General features: G+C 37.6%; 1 protein-coding gene across 2 annotated transcripts in view; it reads right to left on the minus strand.

The window, feature by feature from the left end:
• The window catches only part of SERPINI2 (serpin family I member 2), a 30420-nt gene that overhangs the window by 9184 nt on the left and 4871 nt on the right, over positions 1-16365 (minus strand). Inside the window, exons 2-5 of one of the 2 annotated variants that reach the window (XM_027585706.1) lie at positions 15383-15613; positions 13788-13982; positions 13513-13705; positions 2440-2537 (exon numbers count right to left, since the gene is read on the minus strand). In XM_027585706.1, coding sequence (XP_027441507.1) covers positions 2440-2537; positions 13513-13705; positions 13788-13982; positions 15383-15613 — 717 coding nt within the window. The remainder of the gene's footprint in view (positions 1-2439; positions 2538-13512; positions 13706-13787; positions 13983-15382; positions 15614-16365) is intronic. The other variant, XM_027585707.1, reaches the window with a different exon arrangement.

Here is a 16365-nt window from a genome sequence, read left to right on the forward strand (position 1 = left end):
CAAGAGTGAAGAATAAAAAGCATGTTGGGGTGCAGTGGAAAATTTCACCCAGTTTAGCACTGATACCAGGTCAAGGGACTCCATGGCTATCAGACTGAGCCTCTGGTCTCAAGTATCTGGTCTTACCACGAAGAGGACCTGATCTTGGGAAAAGAATGGGACCTGACAGCTAATAGACTGGAACAAGGAATCTGGACTCCATAAAGCCACCGATTTCTTCAGGTTTGTAATAATTTTTCTCCTTTTCTATGAAAATTCCAAGTATGTCTCTGTCAAATTAAGAGGACAAAAACCTTCTACAGCTTTGCTAGAAGATGTTCAAGTAAATATTAATGTGCCATAGACCCACTTGTTTTTTTTTAAATATATTTACCATTTAGTTAGTATATATTATGTGCCAGATATGGAACAAGGTGACCTACATACATTCTTTCATTTATTTTCATCACAATTTATCTCATTTAACAAATTAGAAAGCTGAGGCTCAGAAAGCTTAAATATTTTACTAAAGGTAACCACAAGAAGTAATAGCAGTGTGAAGCCAAATATTCATCTCCAAGTTTCCAAAAGTAACTGTCTGAAAACATTTCATTCAAAGCTTGTGAATTATAGGAGTATAGGATAGTAGCTCCTGTGTAAATATCCCACAGCACTAGTGTTAGCCTGGTTCACAGTAGCTTTTAGAGAATGTTTACTGCATGAGTGATAAATAGGGATAGCAGGGAATTTACTGTTCTCCTAATGACCAGATGTAGTACCAGTGATGGCCCTGGCTATTTTATTTCTGGCAGGAAGATAGAACCAAAGTAGTTAAAGCAACTCAAATAGGCAACTCAGGAGAGAAAGAGCAGAAAATGTTGGACGTTTGTTTTTTGCTGTTTGAAGATATTCTCTTGCACAAATTCTCTTATAAAGAATTTTGGAGGGGGGCACCTGGGTGGTTCAGATGGTTAAGCCTCTGCCTTCGGCTCAGGTCATGATCCCAGGGTCCTGGGATCAAGCCCCACATCGGGTTCCTGGCTCAGCGAGGAGCTTGCTTCTCCCTCTGCCTCTCTCCCTGCTCATGCTTTTTCTCTCTCTCTCTCTGTGTATCTCTGTGTCTCAAATGAATAAATAAAATCTTAAAAAAAAAAACCCAACCTTTAAAAAAAAAGAATTTTGGAGGTATTTTTGTGATAAATCTGCCTATAAAAGGAGATTTTATAGAAGTCACCAGTTGCTGGAGATTTGTAGAGCGAGTGGCTGCTTGAAATGCCTGCTGTATAGTGAGTGAGCATCTGAAGGCCAGAAAGAAGGCTAACAGGAAGAAGTACTTGAAAAATGGGTTGGTTGATTTTAGGTTGGCGAGATGGCTGTGTTCCAGAGTACAATTAGATAGTGTGCTGTTGCAGTATTTAATGTTGACTGCCTCATTCCTGATGCCGATGAAATTGTCAGAGAAGTCAGATATCTCTGTCAGCGTGCAAACAAGTAGCTAAATCATGTGTGAAGGTAATAATGAACATCTGTCACCAGTGTACCCCACCCACCTCCTCCATCAGGAAAGCTCATTCTATTCGTTTACCCACATAATTGATGAGTGAATAAATTAATGAATACTTCTCCAAAGCCCAGATACTTATATAGGAATACACAATATTTCTATGTTATGATACAAAACCCCATCAGACAGACAGGCTTGCATTGTCAGGCCCGTTTTTGTTTTTGTTTTTTTTTTAATAAAACAGAAGACTGCATTTAAAAGAGGGTAAGGAACTTGGGGACAAATTGGCCCTCTTTGTCTATCATTTTTTTTTCTCCTTAGTTAGATATTTTTCAACAAGTGGGTACTGCCAAGACAAGAAAAAATAAAACACTGTCTTGGGCTTTGTTGTGTGAGTGAGCATCTTAGCCATGTGGTGTTTCCCAGGTGTGAGTTAGCATAAAAGCTCCATCTCCTCAGATGTGTTGTTAGTCTCAAGCTAAATCTTCAAGCTGTGGCATTACAATTTCTGGATTGTGTTCATCATCCAGCAGCTTGTTGATGCCTATTTCATGGGCTCCAATATTACCAAATTAACATTTGCAAATTGGTTTATAAGAGTTTTATTAGCTCTGCATAGATGAGAGCCTCAAAGTTGTAATTCCCATTATTCAGATAAAGAAATCCAAACAGGGCTGAAATAAAAGCCCGTATACTACTTAACCTACATAGTTTTATTACAAGAATGTTTAGAAGGCTTATCTAACATTCTAAAATGCTTTCTGACTTTCTTTAAGGAAAGTGACTTAAATACAAAATGAAGTGCTTGTTTACAGAGAGCTCAACATGACTCTGACATTTAGTCACTGGGTGTGTATATATTTTCTGGGGCCGAATGCTCTTTCAGATCAGTCAGTTGACAGAGTTACTAAGAAAACATATTAACATAATAATATAAGAATTATTTATCACACTACCTGTTATTCCAGAAAGGTCACAGCCACCACTAAATATCTCAGTTATATTCAAAGAATACAAAGCTTCTTTGAAGTCTAATTTTTGTTCTACTTTAAATCTGTTAAAAAAAAACAAATGAAGAGGAAAATTCTTGAAAAACTGTATACATTTGCTACCAAAATGTTTGCTACAAAATGGATGACTTGGAAGAAATTATAATGTGAAATCTTTTGTTTTTATTATCCAATTACATTTCCTCATATATATAATACCATTTTCCCCCAGCTCCACTGAGAAGTTCTGAAGTTGCTAATAACTTGCTTCCCAGTTAAATGGTTGGTGGGAGGAGGGAAGAAAATACTATATTTTCTGAAGTTATAATTATCTAACAAAACAGGGTGAGAGTTCTTAGTTTTCAATTGCTTGGCTCCTTCCCTAGAAAAGTAGTTTCCCTCCAGCAACTGTATATACTCTGGTTTTTCACACCATCAAAGATGGTTCCTGGCGTACATCCAAAATACTATGGAAGGGGAAAAGAAGTCAACAGCCCTTGGAGAAGATTGTTGGCTACTGAAGCACAGGGAGACGTTAATAATCTGCTATCCTTCCATTGTCACAGCTGATGTGACTTCTTTCAATTTATGGACATACCTACTATCTTCCCAATAGGTCCTGTAAAAAGGGTAAAAGAAAGGGAATTAAATTTCTTAAAACAAAATAAAAGATAAAAACTTATAGGAGGAAAAAAAAGGTGCTGGCCACTACTTCTTATGCAGGGCCCGAAGTTAGGACTCTAGCTTCCACTCAAATCTTCAAACCTCAATTTACCTGACTTGAAGACCCTAACCAGAGAATCTCAAAGACTCTCACAGGCTGATCTATGATTCCAAGTTAACAGAATACTGAATCTATTTATCATTTCACTAAAAAGGAAGAAAAAAGAAAAGCTAGTACTTACTGACTTTATAGATGCCAGAAGCATCAATGTGCTTTTTAAAACCAGATTGGAAACTTTATGAAAGAAAAGAACAGGGAGTTCTGTATATTTCCTCCATCAGTGAAATTCCAGGACAAGCCCTGCCTAAGGAGCTCAGTCTGTGAACTGATGGGCATTTGCCCCTGTGCTCTCCAGACAAGGCTGGTCAAGGACAGGATCCTTGCTTAGCTCAGAGCTAGGCCCATACCCAGGGCTGGAAATTAGCTCGAGCAATCAGTCCAATTAGATCACTGTTTTCGTTGCCAAATATTGAACAAGCTTTTTTTTTTAATGTTATGTTAGTCAATATACGTTACATCATTAGTTTTTGTTGTAGTGTTCCATGATTCATTGTTTGCATATAACACCCAGTGCTCCATGCAATGTATGCCCTCTTTAATACCCATCACCAGGCTAACCCATCCCCCCCGCCCCTCCCCTCTAGAACCCTCAGTTTGTTAATTATAATTCTTCAAAAAAAAATGAACATGCTATGGCAGAGATTTACCGGGCCTGAATTATATCTTGGTAAAATACTATGTACTTTTGGAAAATATTAACTTATTCAGAGCCCTGAGGATGGACACAACATGGGCATTAAAATCTACTGGTAGTGAAAATAGTTTGCTTTATTCCACTGTTTTCAACTTCTTTCTTTTCACTTCCAGCTAAGAAAGATAATGCAGCCTGATGGTTTTGACATCTTTCCACTTTTTTCCCTGTTTTTATTACTACACTCTTTTTTAACAACTAAATGGAGTGTAGGCATGTAAAAGGTGGAAAATAAATGTTCTAGTTCACCTAAAAATTGGCTATTTTTGGCAGAATAGTTTTAGGATAATGAGAAGAATACTGCAAGACTTATTACAACTTTTAATAATGCCTAATTATCAGTGGAGAGTCATTTAAGCTACAGTCCTGCTCATAATGTAGTCCAGCGAAACCTATAGCAACAGAAACTCATTCAACCATTTAATGAAAGTATAATATACAGCCAATTTCTAATTATCTGCAATTACTGGAGTCATGAATTGCCAGGTGTGTGAAGTAGTACTTCCATGTGTTAGACACTTAATACAGATTGTAGTTTTTAATCTTCACAAAAACCCAGGGAAGTTAGCATTATTCCCATTAATTAAGAAAGTAGAAGATTGAGGAGGTTGATTTCCAGGCTCAAGTTCAAGATAGGAGACAAAGCTGGGATTCAAATTCAGGACCATTCCAAGTCAAAGTTAACGTGCTAACCCACATTGCCTTCTACTCAAAATATAATTTGAAATCATAATCTCAATCAATATATACACAATGTTAATTATGTGCCTCTTTCAAATTTTGTGAGACTTAATATTTACTTTAGATGTGGTTCATTTCCCCTTTTCCTTGACCCTCATCTAAAATTGTCTAAAGAATACATCTAAAGATAAAAGAATAATCAGCAAAGAGACTGAATAGACAATTAACAAGTAATCATAAAATGAATGTTTTAGCATATGTATACAGTATCTATTATCAGTTTACGGCCATATGGAACCACTGCGCTTAAAGGGGTTTAACACAGGTAACAGGTGCAGAAAATGAAGACAACAATTTAGAATTTCCATTTTAAGATGGAGCCACTCCTGGTCTGTAGGCCCTATTGCGGATTGGTGTTGCCTGTTCCTTCCCCTTTATACCCAGGACTCTTACTTATTGACAGAAAGTCTTGGGTGGGTCTCCCTCGGGGTCCCTATCCTTAATACTTGGAATCCTGGTTTTGATTCAGTGGGCTTGAGTCATCCTTGGAACGTTCAGGTTTAGAGCCAACAAAACCAAATCTTAGGTCTGCCCATGAGGATAAAAATGTAACACAATCCCTGACAGTGGTGGACCTAGACTATTACATGAGTACATAGTAGTTTTTGGTCACTTTCTGACAAATTACCTGGAGTGTGTTTGTATATATGTATCTATATGTGTGTGTGTGCGTGTGTGTGTGTGTGTGTGTGTATGTAGGAAAAACTCTGTTAGCCTCAATGGCTGAGCTAAAAAATGCTTTCTGTCCCATACGAAACATATCTGGACACTGTTTAATGTAAACTCGATTCCAGTTTGTATCAGTGACCAATAGGTTGAAGTAAGTGAACATTTTCTAATCACTACTGCAGCTGGTCATGACATTTCTATTCTCATATTCAGCTTCATTTACCCTGAGATCACTTTTCTCCCCACCCATACACAGTTCACATTCAGTTGTTTAGAGAACCAAAGCTGGCCAAACCTGGGATTGATTTCTAGCCCAGTAAGAACATACTTCAGATCCTCAGGAAGGTGTTCTCTCTTTTCCAAAGTCTCTTTGGCACTGCTGCTTCACATCTCTTGCTGCTCATGTGTCACTGACACTTGCTCTGTTCTGTGCTCTCCCTCATGCCTGCCTACATTGCATCTGTTTTCTGACTCTTGCAATGTTGGCTCTGCCATGTGTTAGCTGTGTAAGCACGGGCAAGGTATTTACCGGTCTCTACCTCATCCATAATGTGTGTATAGAAGTTGATCTCTATCAAATTTATTTGGCAAATTAAAGGCTCTGTGGTAAAGAGAAGCAGCATCTAGAACACTGTTGGCACTCTAATGGATGCTTAATACATGTTAGAACTGAGTGAGAATAATAACAAAAATAATAAGAGATACTATTGAGTACTAAAAATGTTATAAACAGTACTTCATATAACCTTCACAATAACTCCATGAGGCACATATTATCATTGTCCCATTTAACAGTTTTAAAAAATCTTAGGTAAGTTGTTTAAAGTTATACAGCTTGGTCTTCAATATCATGCTCTATTTTCCATGATCTTGTTCAACAGTTGTTAAAGATACTGTGAGACGCCATATCAGTCAATATTTTTAAAAAATGATATCTCTCAGAAAGGCTATGGCTGTTGTTTAGTTATTACTATACCTTTGAATAGAACTGTAGCATTTAACAAATGTAAAGACCAGACCACTGAGAATTCATTGGCCACTATGAAGCCTCTCCGAAGGAAAATAAATATAAGACCTTACATATATAAACTTGCTAATAGTTTCAAGGGCTTCAAGGACTCTCTGAAGTCTACCACAGAACTTTCTAGAAGTCCAAAGTGCCCAGCTAAGGACTGCCACAAAAGAATAAGAAATCACAGTCTTCTCATTTTCCTAGTAAGTCAAATTTAGAACCTCCAAACAATCTATTTCTTTGTAACCCATATCTCGTTAGTCAATACTCCAATAAATGTCTTCCTATTTCACCAGTTCCTTACTATTCCCAGGGAACTTGTTCCCTTTAAACACTCCCTACTTCGTGCCAAATTACTGCAGGGGTTTCTTAACTGATCTTTTGGGCTTCATTCTTTCCCTCTTTAACACATCTTGGACATCACAACTCTTCAGATTAGAGCAACAATTGTTCAGTGAACAACCACTATTTTTCAGATTCATGCTTTGTGCTGGGGTCACGGAAAGGAAATATGCATAACTCTGACTGCAAGAAGTTTATTGTCCACTGAGGAAGATGAAATAATAATGTTAATATAACTGCTGTGCAGAAATAAACACAAGGTGCAAGGAGAAGTTTTCCCAGCAGGGAAAAGGGAAGATGTTATGTTATCTTCTTTTTTTAAAAGATTTTTTATTTATTCATTTGAGAGAGAGAGAGAGTGCGTGCATGAGAGTGAGAGCACAAGCAGGGGGCAGGGTCAGAGGGAGAGGGAGTAGCAGACTTCCCGCTGAGCAGGGAACCCAACTCAGAGCTTGATCCCAGGACCCCAGGATCATGACCTGAGCCAAAGACAGATGCTTAACCCACTGAGCCACCCAGGCGCCCCAGATACTGTGTTATCTTGAATGAAAAGACCAGAAAAGCTTTCTGAAACCCAAACTTGGTTTTAAGGACCAAAAGAAGTTATACAGAAATATGGGGATGGTGGTGGGAAGTGGGGAGAGTATTCAGACAAGTTATCCATCATGAACAAAGGCATTGTGACTACCAAATATATCTCTCTAAAACACTGCCTTAATCATTCCACTATCTTACTTGGAAATTTTCAACAATTCCCCTTTCCATATGGGACTTAACCCTCTTGATTCTTTTAAAGCCCTGTTCAAGTTCTTCCTCTTCCATAAAGCCCTTGTTTACAACTCCAGTTTCTAGTGTTCCCTGTCCCCTCTCTTTTTTTTCATGAATCTCCTAGTACTTACTGATTGTAACTTTCTTTTAATATTTACTGTCTACTGCTGGATATTGTTAGTAAATTTCTTGTGCAAATCTTGCACCACTCCATCTAGGTGGTAACCATCTTATCAGTAGGGAGCATGTATGTCGTTTTACATCTGTTTCAGTTCCTTGTCCATAGTGGGATCCCAATCAATCTGTGCTTTTCAACAGGCGATAACATTTCTAGGAAGTAGCAAACCAATAAAAGCATAAAGCTGTAAGACAGTAGACATGAGAGCTAATTCTGTTTCCCAACACTTAGTTGAATGTTGATCAATTCACTTTTTGAGTGACTCAGTTTCCTTCTCTGTGAAATGCAAGATGTAACCAAGTCAGACTGTAGAACCACAACATTAGTATTAAAATACTTTAAATTAAATGCTTTACAAAGTTAAACTGCTATATAAATGAAAGTTACTTCTTTATCTTCTTTGCATGTATTAAATAATCACTTTTGCCCATACACATAATCATAAAACATGTTCTCAGAGTGTTTCTTATATAGAGAAGATATGATATACAGAAAGTATGTGTCGGACTCTTCCACCTGAAGAATTTTGACTACTATGTTTCCAGGATCCCATATTACATTGAGACAAAGTAACATGATTATTTTAGCTGCTATCCAACATGGGTAATGTCCAAATTAGATATCTGGTATGTTATAAATAATAAACTCTAGAAAGCACTCTAGTATTTTTAGACTATATATACTCTATCTTATGGGCCTGATTCTAAACTAGGCCTACATCAAAGGGAGAGAAGAAATGTTTCTTAAACAGTAACAAAAATCTAAATAGGCACTCACATGTTCCTTCCTAGTGTTACTAATATAGAAGCATTCTTATGATTAATTTTTCTCTCTTTGGCATGCACTAAATTTTGCTACCAAAGAGGCTTTTATTTTGTTTTACATTAACAGAATTTAGAATAGTGGGGGTTACAAATTGAATTGTGCCCCCCACTACCCAAATTCATATGCTAAAGCCCTATCTCTCAGTACCTCATGATGTGACCTTATTTGGAAATAGGTCATTGCAGGTGTAATTAGTTAGGCCAAGGTCATAATGGAATACAGGGGGCCCTTAATCCAATATCATTGGTGTCCTTATAAGAAAAGAGAATGCCATGTGAAGAGAGATGGCCACATGACAACAGAGGCAAAGACTGGAGTGGTGCGTCTAAAAGCAGAGGAACACCAAAGATGATTGATTGCCACCAGAGGCTGAGTAGAGGCAAGGAAGGATTCCACACAGTCTGGGAGAGAATGGCCCTGCTGACACCTTGAGTTTGGACTTCTAGCCTCCAGAATTATGAGAATGAATTCTGTTGTTTTAAGCCCTAGGAAACTAACACAGCTGATTAAACTGTTTGGTTTTACTAAAATCTTTAGTTATCATTTTGAAAGCCTAATGCATTCATCCAGATATGAAAGAAACACAGCATTGAGTAATAAAACTGAAAACTGTCAGTCCACTCTAAAGTATTTACTCAGCCTATATAGCTTTCCCTCTCTGTACCAAACACAGATTTTAAATGGGTATTTTTCCGTTGTAAGGAAATTATTCATTTAGGGGAAAAGGTACTTCAGAACTTTCAATCCATGATCTTACTGCTCAGGAAACTAAATTCAATAAATGTGTCCTGATGGACTAAAATTGCCTGTGAACTTAACACATAAGCAAATCATTCCTTTAATAAATTAGAAAGCTCATCCTCTTGTGAGAAGTGAATACATTTTAAATATAATATTGTGTTAATGTGATTGAATAATTGATAACAAAATTTTCAGTCTTGTGAATTTAAAAATCTCATGTTTATTTCTCTAGAGAGGTTTCCAAGAAAATGGTTGATGTCCTGTCTTTCATTATGCTGCATGTATGGGAAAGTTTCATCAGGATCCTCACAGGGAATGAATTAAAATGTGACTGGAAGGTTGAACTCTGATTTTGGGGGTATTTAAAATTAATAAGGGGAAACAACATAGAATTGTTTTCTTTGAAAATATTTATATAATGTAATTCAACAGTATTTGTTTGGCACTTACGATGTGCCACGAAATGTTGTAGGGACTGTGGAAACCAAAATAAAGGCGACATAACCCCCTGTTCCAGAGCTCACATCTTAATAGGATACACAAGAACGTGAGCAAGAGATGGAAATGTAATGTAACAAGTGCCATATGTAAATTTGTATGAAATGCTCTAGAAATAAAGATAAGGGATAGTTGATTCTAACTGAGCATGTTGGGGAAAAGTATACCGAAGAGTTAATTGTGAGGAGACATTGAAGGATGAATGAGAATTTACTGATTAGACACCGAGAAGAAGGAAGGGCCTTCCAGACAGGGGATAGGCAAGAGAGAGGAAGTCAGAGAATACTTTCTACTTTGGGATTGGCTGGGCAGTGATCTTAAAGATTTGTATGTATGTGTGTATGTATGTATGTATGTATGTATGTATGTATGTATGTATGTATTTAGAGAGAAAGAGAGTGAGAGAGAGAGCATGAGTGGAAGGGAGGGGCAGAAGGAGAGGGAGAAGCAGGCTCTCCGCTGAGCAGGGAGCCCGATGCGGGACTCGATCCCAGCACCGTGGGATCATGACTTGAGCAGAAGTCAGACACTTAACTGACTGAGTCACCAAGGCTCCCTGGGCAGTGATCTTAACAGAGAAAGAAAATAGCCATTACTTTTGAAAGAAAAATAGATATCACTTTTTTAGCACCTTCTATTTGCTACATTTTGTGCTATGAATGGAAGTATGTAATGAGGTACAGTAATTGAAACTGCCATCAAATTTTTAAAATATCTTTGGTGCCTGGAATTTGTTTGAGAAAAGGAAGTACAACTGCCAATTAATATTTCTGTTTTCATAACACTGAAGATTCAAATTCATCTTAGGACAAAGTGCTCATTTGTTGGGAAAAGCAACACAATGAACTTTTCATTATGCAAATAGAACCAGTGGGACAGAGATAGTGAAGTTTGAAATGATGAGGGTATAATCTATTCTGGATGAAATGAAAACGTTTCTACGGAGGGTCAGAATCTGCCACTATAGATTCTTATCATGACCAGGAATCTGGCCTTAAAGGGCATGGGGAAAAAAATGTGTGTTACCTTCTTTCTGTGCTGGGAAAATTTGGAGACCTCAGGATGCTGGGTAGGAGGGAGATAAAAAAGACTTGGGGTGAGGGTGGGTTCTGGCACCAGGACAGCAACGGACCAGACAAGACTCCCTGGTTACAAGAAATGGCCTAAACTCCAGGAACACTCATCCCTGGCACCTGGTTTTTAAATTACTTTCCACCTTATAAACCCCTTTTATTAACATAAAGTTTTCAGTAAAATGTGGTTAAACATTGAAATTGTTCTTACTCCTATTAGTTTGCCAAGGGCTACCTCAAAAAATTACCACAAACTAGGTGGCTTAAATAACAGAAATTTATTGTCTCACGATTGTAGCAGCTAGAGGTCTAAAATTAAGGTGTGGGTAACATTGGTTCCTTCTGAGGACTCTGAGGTGTGTTCCAGGCCTCTCTCCTTGGCCTGTAGATGGCCATCTTCTCCCTCTGTCTCCACTTAGTCTTCCTGCTACCTATACCAGCCATGGTGGACGAGGGCTCACCCTAATGACTTCACTTGAACTTGATTACCTCTATAAAGACTCCGTCTCCAGAAAAGGTCACATTTTGGGGTAATGGGTTAGGACTTCAACATATGAATTGGGAGGGACATAAATCAACCCATAATCATTTTTCTAGGAGGAATTAAAAGAGAAGTCTGTGTCCATACTGTGAGAGAAGTTGTATGAGAAATGTGGCCACAGTTTGGAGAAGCTGATAATAAGACCAAACAGTTAGGAAAAGCTGTCCAGACTGCAGTAGCCCGGAAGGATTTGTGGGCCATGCAGCATTCTTGAGGAGATTCCTAAAATGTTGGAGACGGGAATTCTGGCAAAAGGCTGTATTTACTGTTGCCAATTGAGTTTAGGACTTATGTATTATTATCTAGGCATTGGTTAACTGGGCTGATGATGCCAGAGCTACCTTGACCACAAGTATCACTATTCCACACTCAAGTGACTCTCCTAAGACCCCACTGCTAGTTTATGGCATGAACAGTTTTCAAACTCAGTGTTTTTGACCCCAAATAGTGACCTTTCCAAAGGAGAGAGAGAGAGAGAGAGAATGAAATTTGAAAATAAACAAGTTAATCCCCCAAATTGTTATTTCTGTTATTAGAAGATAAACTGTCACATCATTCGATCTCCAATGTTTCACATGTAGTAGTATTCAGTCTCATTGAAAGACTGAATAACATCCAGGTAGAGATATACAGATGCTGAGAAATTGGAAGAGAGGTTGGGGGGAAAGATTCAGATTTTAGAGACATGAAGAATAAGGGACAAAAGAGAGTAAGAAGAAGAAAATTTTGAAGACGAAATTCTAGTAAACATTAGTTGGGAGCAGAAAGAAAAAAAAAAGTAAGTCAGGGAGCAGGAAAATTTTACAGAGGAGAGAACAATAAACAGAAGCGAATAGTGCTCCAGGAGTTAAAAAATTCTAGATTTTCAAGAAAAGGGGGAGGGTCAATAGTATTAGGATCAAGAACCTAGAGTTAGGGTGAGAAAACATAGGATACCTCATTCTCCAGGATGTCAAGGAAGGTAAAAGATCTTCAAAGATGTACATAAATTTTGAGGTGAAGGGTAGAGAGGCAGGTTCGCTTAATGATAGGTTTTCTTTAAGGAACAGGAAGTTGAGGCACAAGTTGAGAGTAAGAGAAATCATCATAAAGTAGCACCTGGGGAATAGAAGTCAAGTTTTCGTGTGGTGTGTGTGAGTTTTAAAGAAGAAAGTTGAAGAAAAGTAAGGAGCCCCCCAGCTTAGCCTCAATGAGGCTAGAAGGGACTGCTTTCTGGGTTTTTGCTTAAGAAAATCAATAGTTGGGGAGCAGGAGTGGCTTTATGAGTAGACTGGGGGTTGAGGATGATTAGGGAGAAATTAGAGCAGGTTGAAGACCAAGTAACAAAAAACATTAAAAATATTTGGTGAGAATATGATTGAAATGACTGACTGGATCCCAGCTAAGTGGAAAAGGAAAGAAAAGCCAAGAGGTTTAAGTGACAAAAGCCCTGGAAGAGGGGTGTACAAACCACACAGGCTTTGATGAGTTTGCAGGAAAATTTAGAAATGAAAAGGACAGAATTATCATCTATTAAACATCTGTTTCTTTAAAAAGTTGAAGCAGAGTGTGAATTGAGTTATGTGGGCACAACTTACTCTGAAGTTTCTCCTGTCGGCCAGAAGCATGATACCAAGAAATTAGCGTCGATAATTATTGTTTCCTGAGATAAACTTTGCAATTTCCACTTTGTATTAACTATCTAAACTTGACTGTAGGATTCCCTATTTGTCATTCAATGACCATTGGAGCACCAGCTGTCAAAGTTGATTTAACATATCTTTTAATTGTCTGGTAGCATAAGTGGTTTTTTTTTTTGGGGGGGGCGGTTATTTTCTTGAAACGGAACAGAAGATAGATATTTAAAATTCCAATTAGGAAAAAGAATTAGAAAAAGATAAGATTATATAATAAAACGAACAAAAATTCTTTTTCATCTCAACATTCTAGCTTGCAGACTTACATTTCTTCATCTATTTCAGAGAATAGTGAGCCCTGAAATTCAGTTCTCCTCCTGGCAAATCATTGCTGGCAATGTTCAGACTTGCTTTTGTATCCATAAAGTGGAGTTACACTTCCAAATGCATTTTTTCTTCCCGTCGATAGCCTTTTCAAGTATCTGCTATCTTTCAACCAGCTATTCAAATGTCTCCATAAGTGAAAACATAAGAACCAAATAATAAAATGACATTACCAACCTAGGGAGGCCTACTTCAACTTCATCTTCTTGCATCTCGGAGAACCATTTCAGGATTTGATGAGCAGTAATTTGCTTTTCCATTTCTTCTATGTTCACATCTTCTGCAGGAAGTATGATGATTAAACTAAACTCATCACTTTTATAAGGTAATTCCAAAACCTGGTAGTTCATGGAGGATTCCGAAAAATAACCTGGAACAGAGAAAGAAAATATTAAATAAATATCCCTGTCAATTCCCAAAATCAGGCTTCAGAGGGTGATTTTTCATATTACCATATTTTGTTCTCACAAGAGCCTTCATCATTGGGATTTTGACTGCCACACCATCTTTCTTAGTAAAATTCATTAACTGTGTCTTCTCTTTTGTGAATTTCTGCTTCCAGTCGCCCTTGAAATAAACAGCATTCACCAGGACAAGCCGAGTCAGAGGGCCAAAGTCTTCCCCTGAAAACATGTCTTTAATTTTCCCTGTGATGCCGATGGAGGACAAAGCCGGAAGAGATACACAATAGTGGTTCAGAGGGACTGCTTTCTATAGCATTGAAACAAAAATTTCTTTTGCAGATCCGTTATAAACAAGGTGCTTTATCCTCTAACCTTGGCAATTCTGAGAGTAAAGAGGAGCACTATTAAACATTTCACTTAGAAACAGGTACAAACAGATATCACTAGGAAACAGAGATACAAGACTGTCTGAAGCCAATTTGGACAGACCTACTAATGGACTCTCTTCAGCAAGATTATTTGTGTAAATTGTTTTTCAGCCAGAAAGAACAAAAACTGAATGTCTCTTCCTGCATACTTACTGATGTTTTTCAAACTTCCTTTCAAGTTTCTCCACCAGGTCATGAGTTAACGGTACACTCAAACCTTCTACTCCCGTGGCTGGTGCCACTGACCACTGGGGAAGGGTCAAGAACGGAGCTGCTAGCACGATTTTCTTCTTCTAAACAACGAGCCTGCTATTCCTGTCTGCTGGCCATTCCAGTTAAGAGATAAAAGCATGACTGGGTGCCATGGAGCTGTCTAGGGATGTGCATTATGTGTCCCATTAATGATACTTTCCAGTGAAACTGCTCAAAACACCCATCTCACATTCTCAACTATGCCTCCATGTATGAGGCTTCCTATAAAGAATATGGTAACCACTTATGCCATCATAATTTTTTGTAGCAGAATGAATGAACAAAGAAACAAACTACTGTTAAACAAGGACCTGATACATGTTGGTTATTTCACATACATTATTATCAAACCTTCTAATAATCCTGAAATGTTTTAATAGTATCCTCATTTTAGGTAGGTCATAGCTTAGAACTGGGTGGCATTTGAACTCGGATCTGAATGACCTGAAGCTTGTGTTCTTTCTACAGTGTCACTCCATAGCCCCTGAAGGATTTTGGCTAGCTTGTACTGAAATTAAAGTTTAGATTATCATGCTTATGATAGGACTATCAACATTTCTTATTAAACATTAACCCATCCAATGAAGATGTGTTAATTATTTACAGTAATATGTGGGAAAGAAGGCACTTGAGGTTGACAGATCTAATTTTTACCTGGCCAAAGATATTATTTCTGTTGCCATAGATTAAAAACCTATGCTTAAACAAAAATTATTATTAAAGGTTTTCCATTAAAAATTCTATGAATAGATGTCTCTCATAAAATCTGTATGCTTTTCAAAGCAGCTTACAGTCTGTCTCAATTTTACAACTTAGTATTAATTTGAATAACAGGGAAGCAAAATGGGAGACTCCTCTGAGCCACAGTTTAGTAGGAAAAGATTCAACCATTCTTTACTTTAGGATATTAAAAACCGTGACTACAATGGCAAATAATGAGTTTATGAAAATGGGAAACTTTACCATCTGTTTTGCTTTCTACCCAGGTACTTATTGTCTCTGCAGAAGTCTTTGCATCCTGAAAATCCACCAGTTTTATGGCACTCTGAAGAAAGGCCTTGTTGCTATGGAGATACTGTTCTTTCACAGTGAATCCTTCTTGAAGGTAGAGGGCATTGGCAAGATTAAATGTAAATTCTTGCTTTTTCTCTGAGATGGCAGAGAAAAATGACTTCAGCACAGAAAATTCTTCTCCTAAAAAATAATTATAATGTAGACTGACATATTGAACAACATAAAAACAACAGCTTTTCAGCTTTGCTTCTAAGCGCTGATTCATATCACCATTTTTTACACACTTAGGTATAACTAACCGTCCTTTCTGAGGTAGTATAAATATTTTAAGCATTTATCTTCATAGAATATGCATTTTGTAAAGAACTTAGTTCATATATAGGAAGAAAGAATGTCCGTGTAAATTTGAAATTTGTCAAAAACAAGAATGTCCATTTAAACAGGCTGAAGGAAATTCCCTCTTTTTAGTCAAATTTAGCTCATTCTTACTTGTTGGAAATTTATCTTTAGAAACTCATTCTTTGTATAACATGCTATATTGATGGAAGGAGACTACTAATGAATACTGATGGGGGGACGACAGTGACGAGCAATCCTTTTCCATATTGCTTTTATTTCAGCTTAAGAATTGCTCTCTTGTGAGTGATGGCAACTGTCCAAGTTTTGAAATTTATGAAGTAACCCCTATGATCAGCTCTAGAGATGCACAAGAATCAGAATTACCTATTTCTTCAGGTTTGTGAATGTATATACTTTGGCTGTTACATGAACAATAAAGATCTTTAACCATTCCAACTATTGTCACTAGCCAAATGAGGCCACCAGAGTCAGCTAAGAATCACTGCTGGCCTATTATTTATTGTTGGCTCATTCTGACCAACTGTTGTTGGGAAGGTATATGTGCCTAGGAGAGAATTCAGCTTTGATCCTTG

The sequence above is a fragment of the Zalophus californianus genome, chromosome 1 (assembly GCF_009762305.2).
Source record: "Zalophus californianus isolate mZalCal1 chromosome 1, mZalCal1.pri.v2, whole genome shotgun sequence".
Classification (NCBI taxonomy): domain Eukaryota; kingdom Metazoa; phylum Chordata; class Mammalia; order Carnivora; family Otariidae; genus Zalophus; species Zalophus californianus.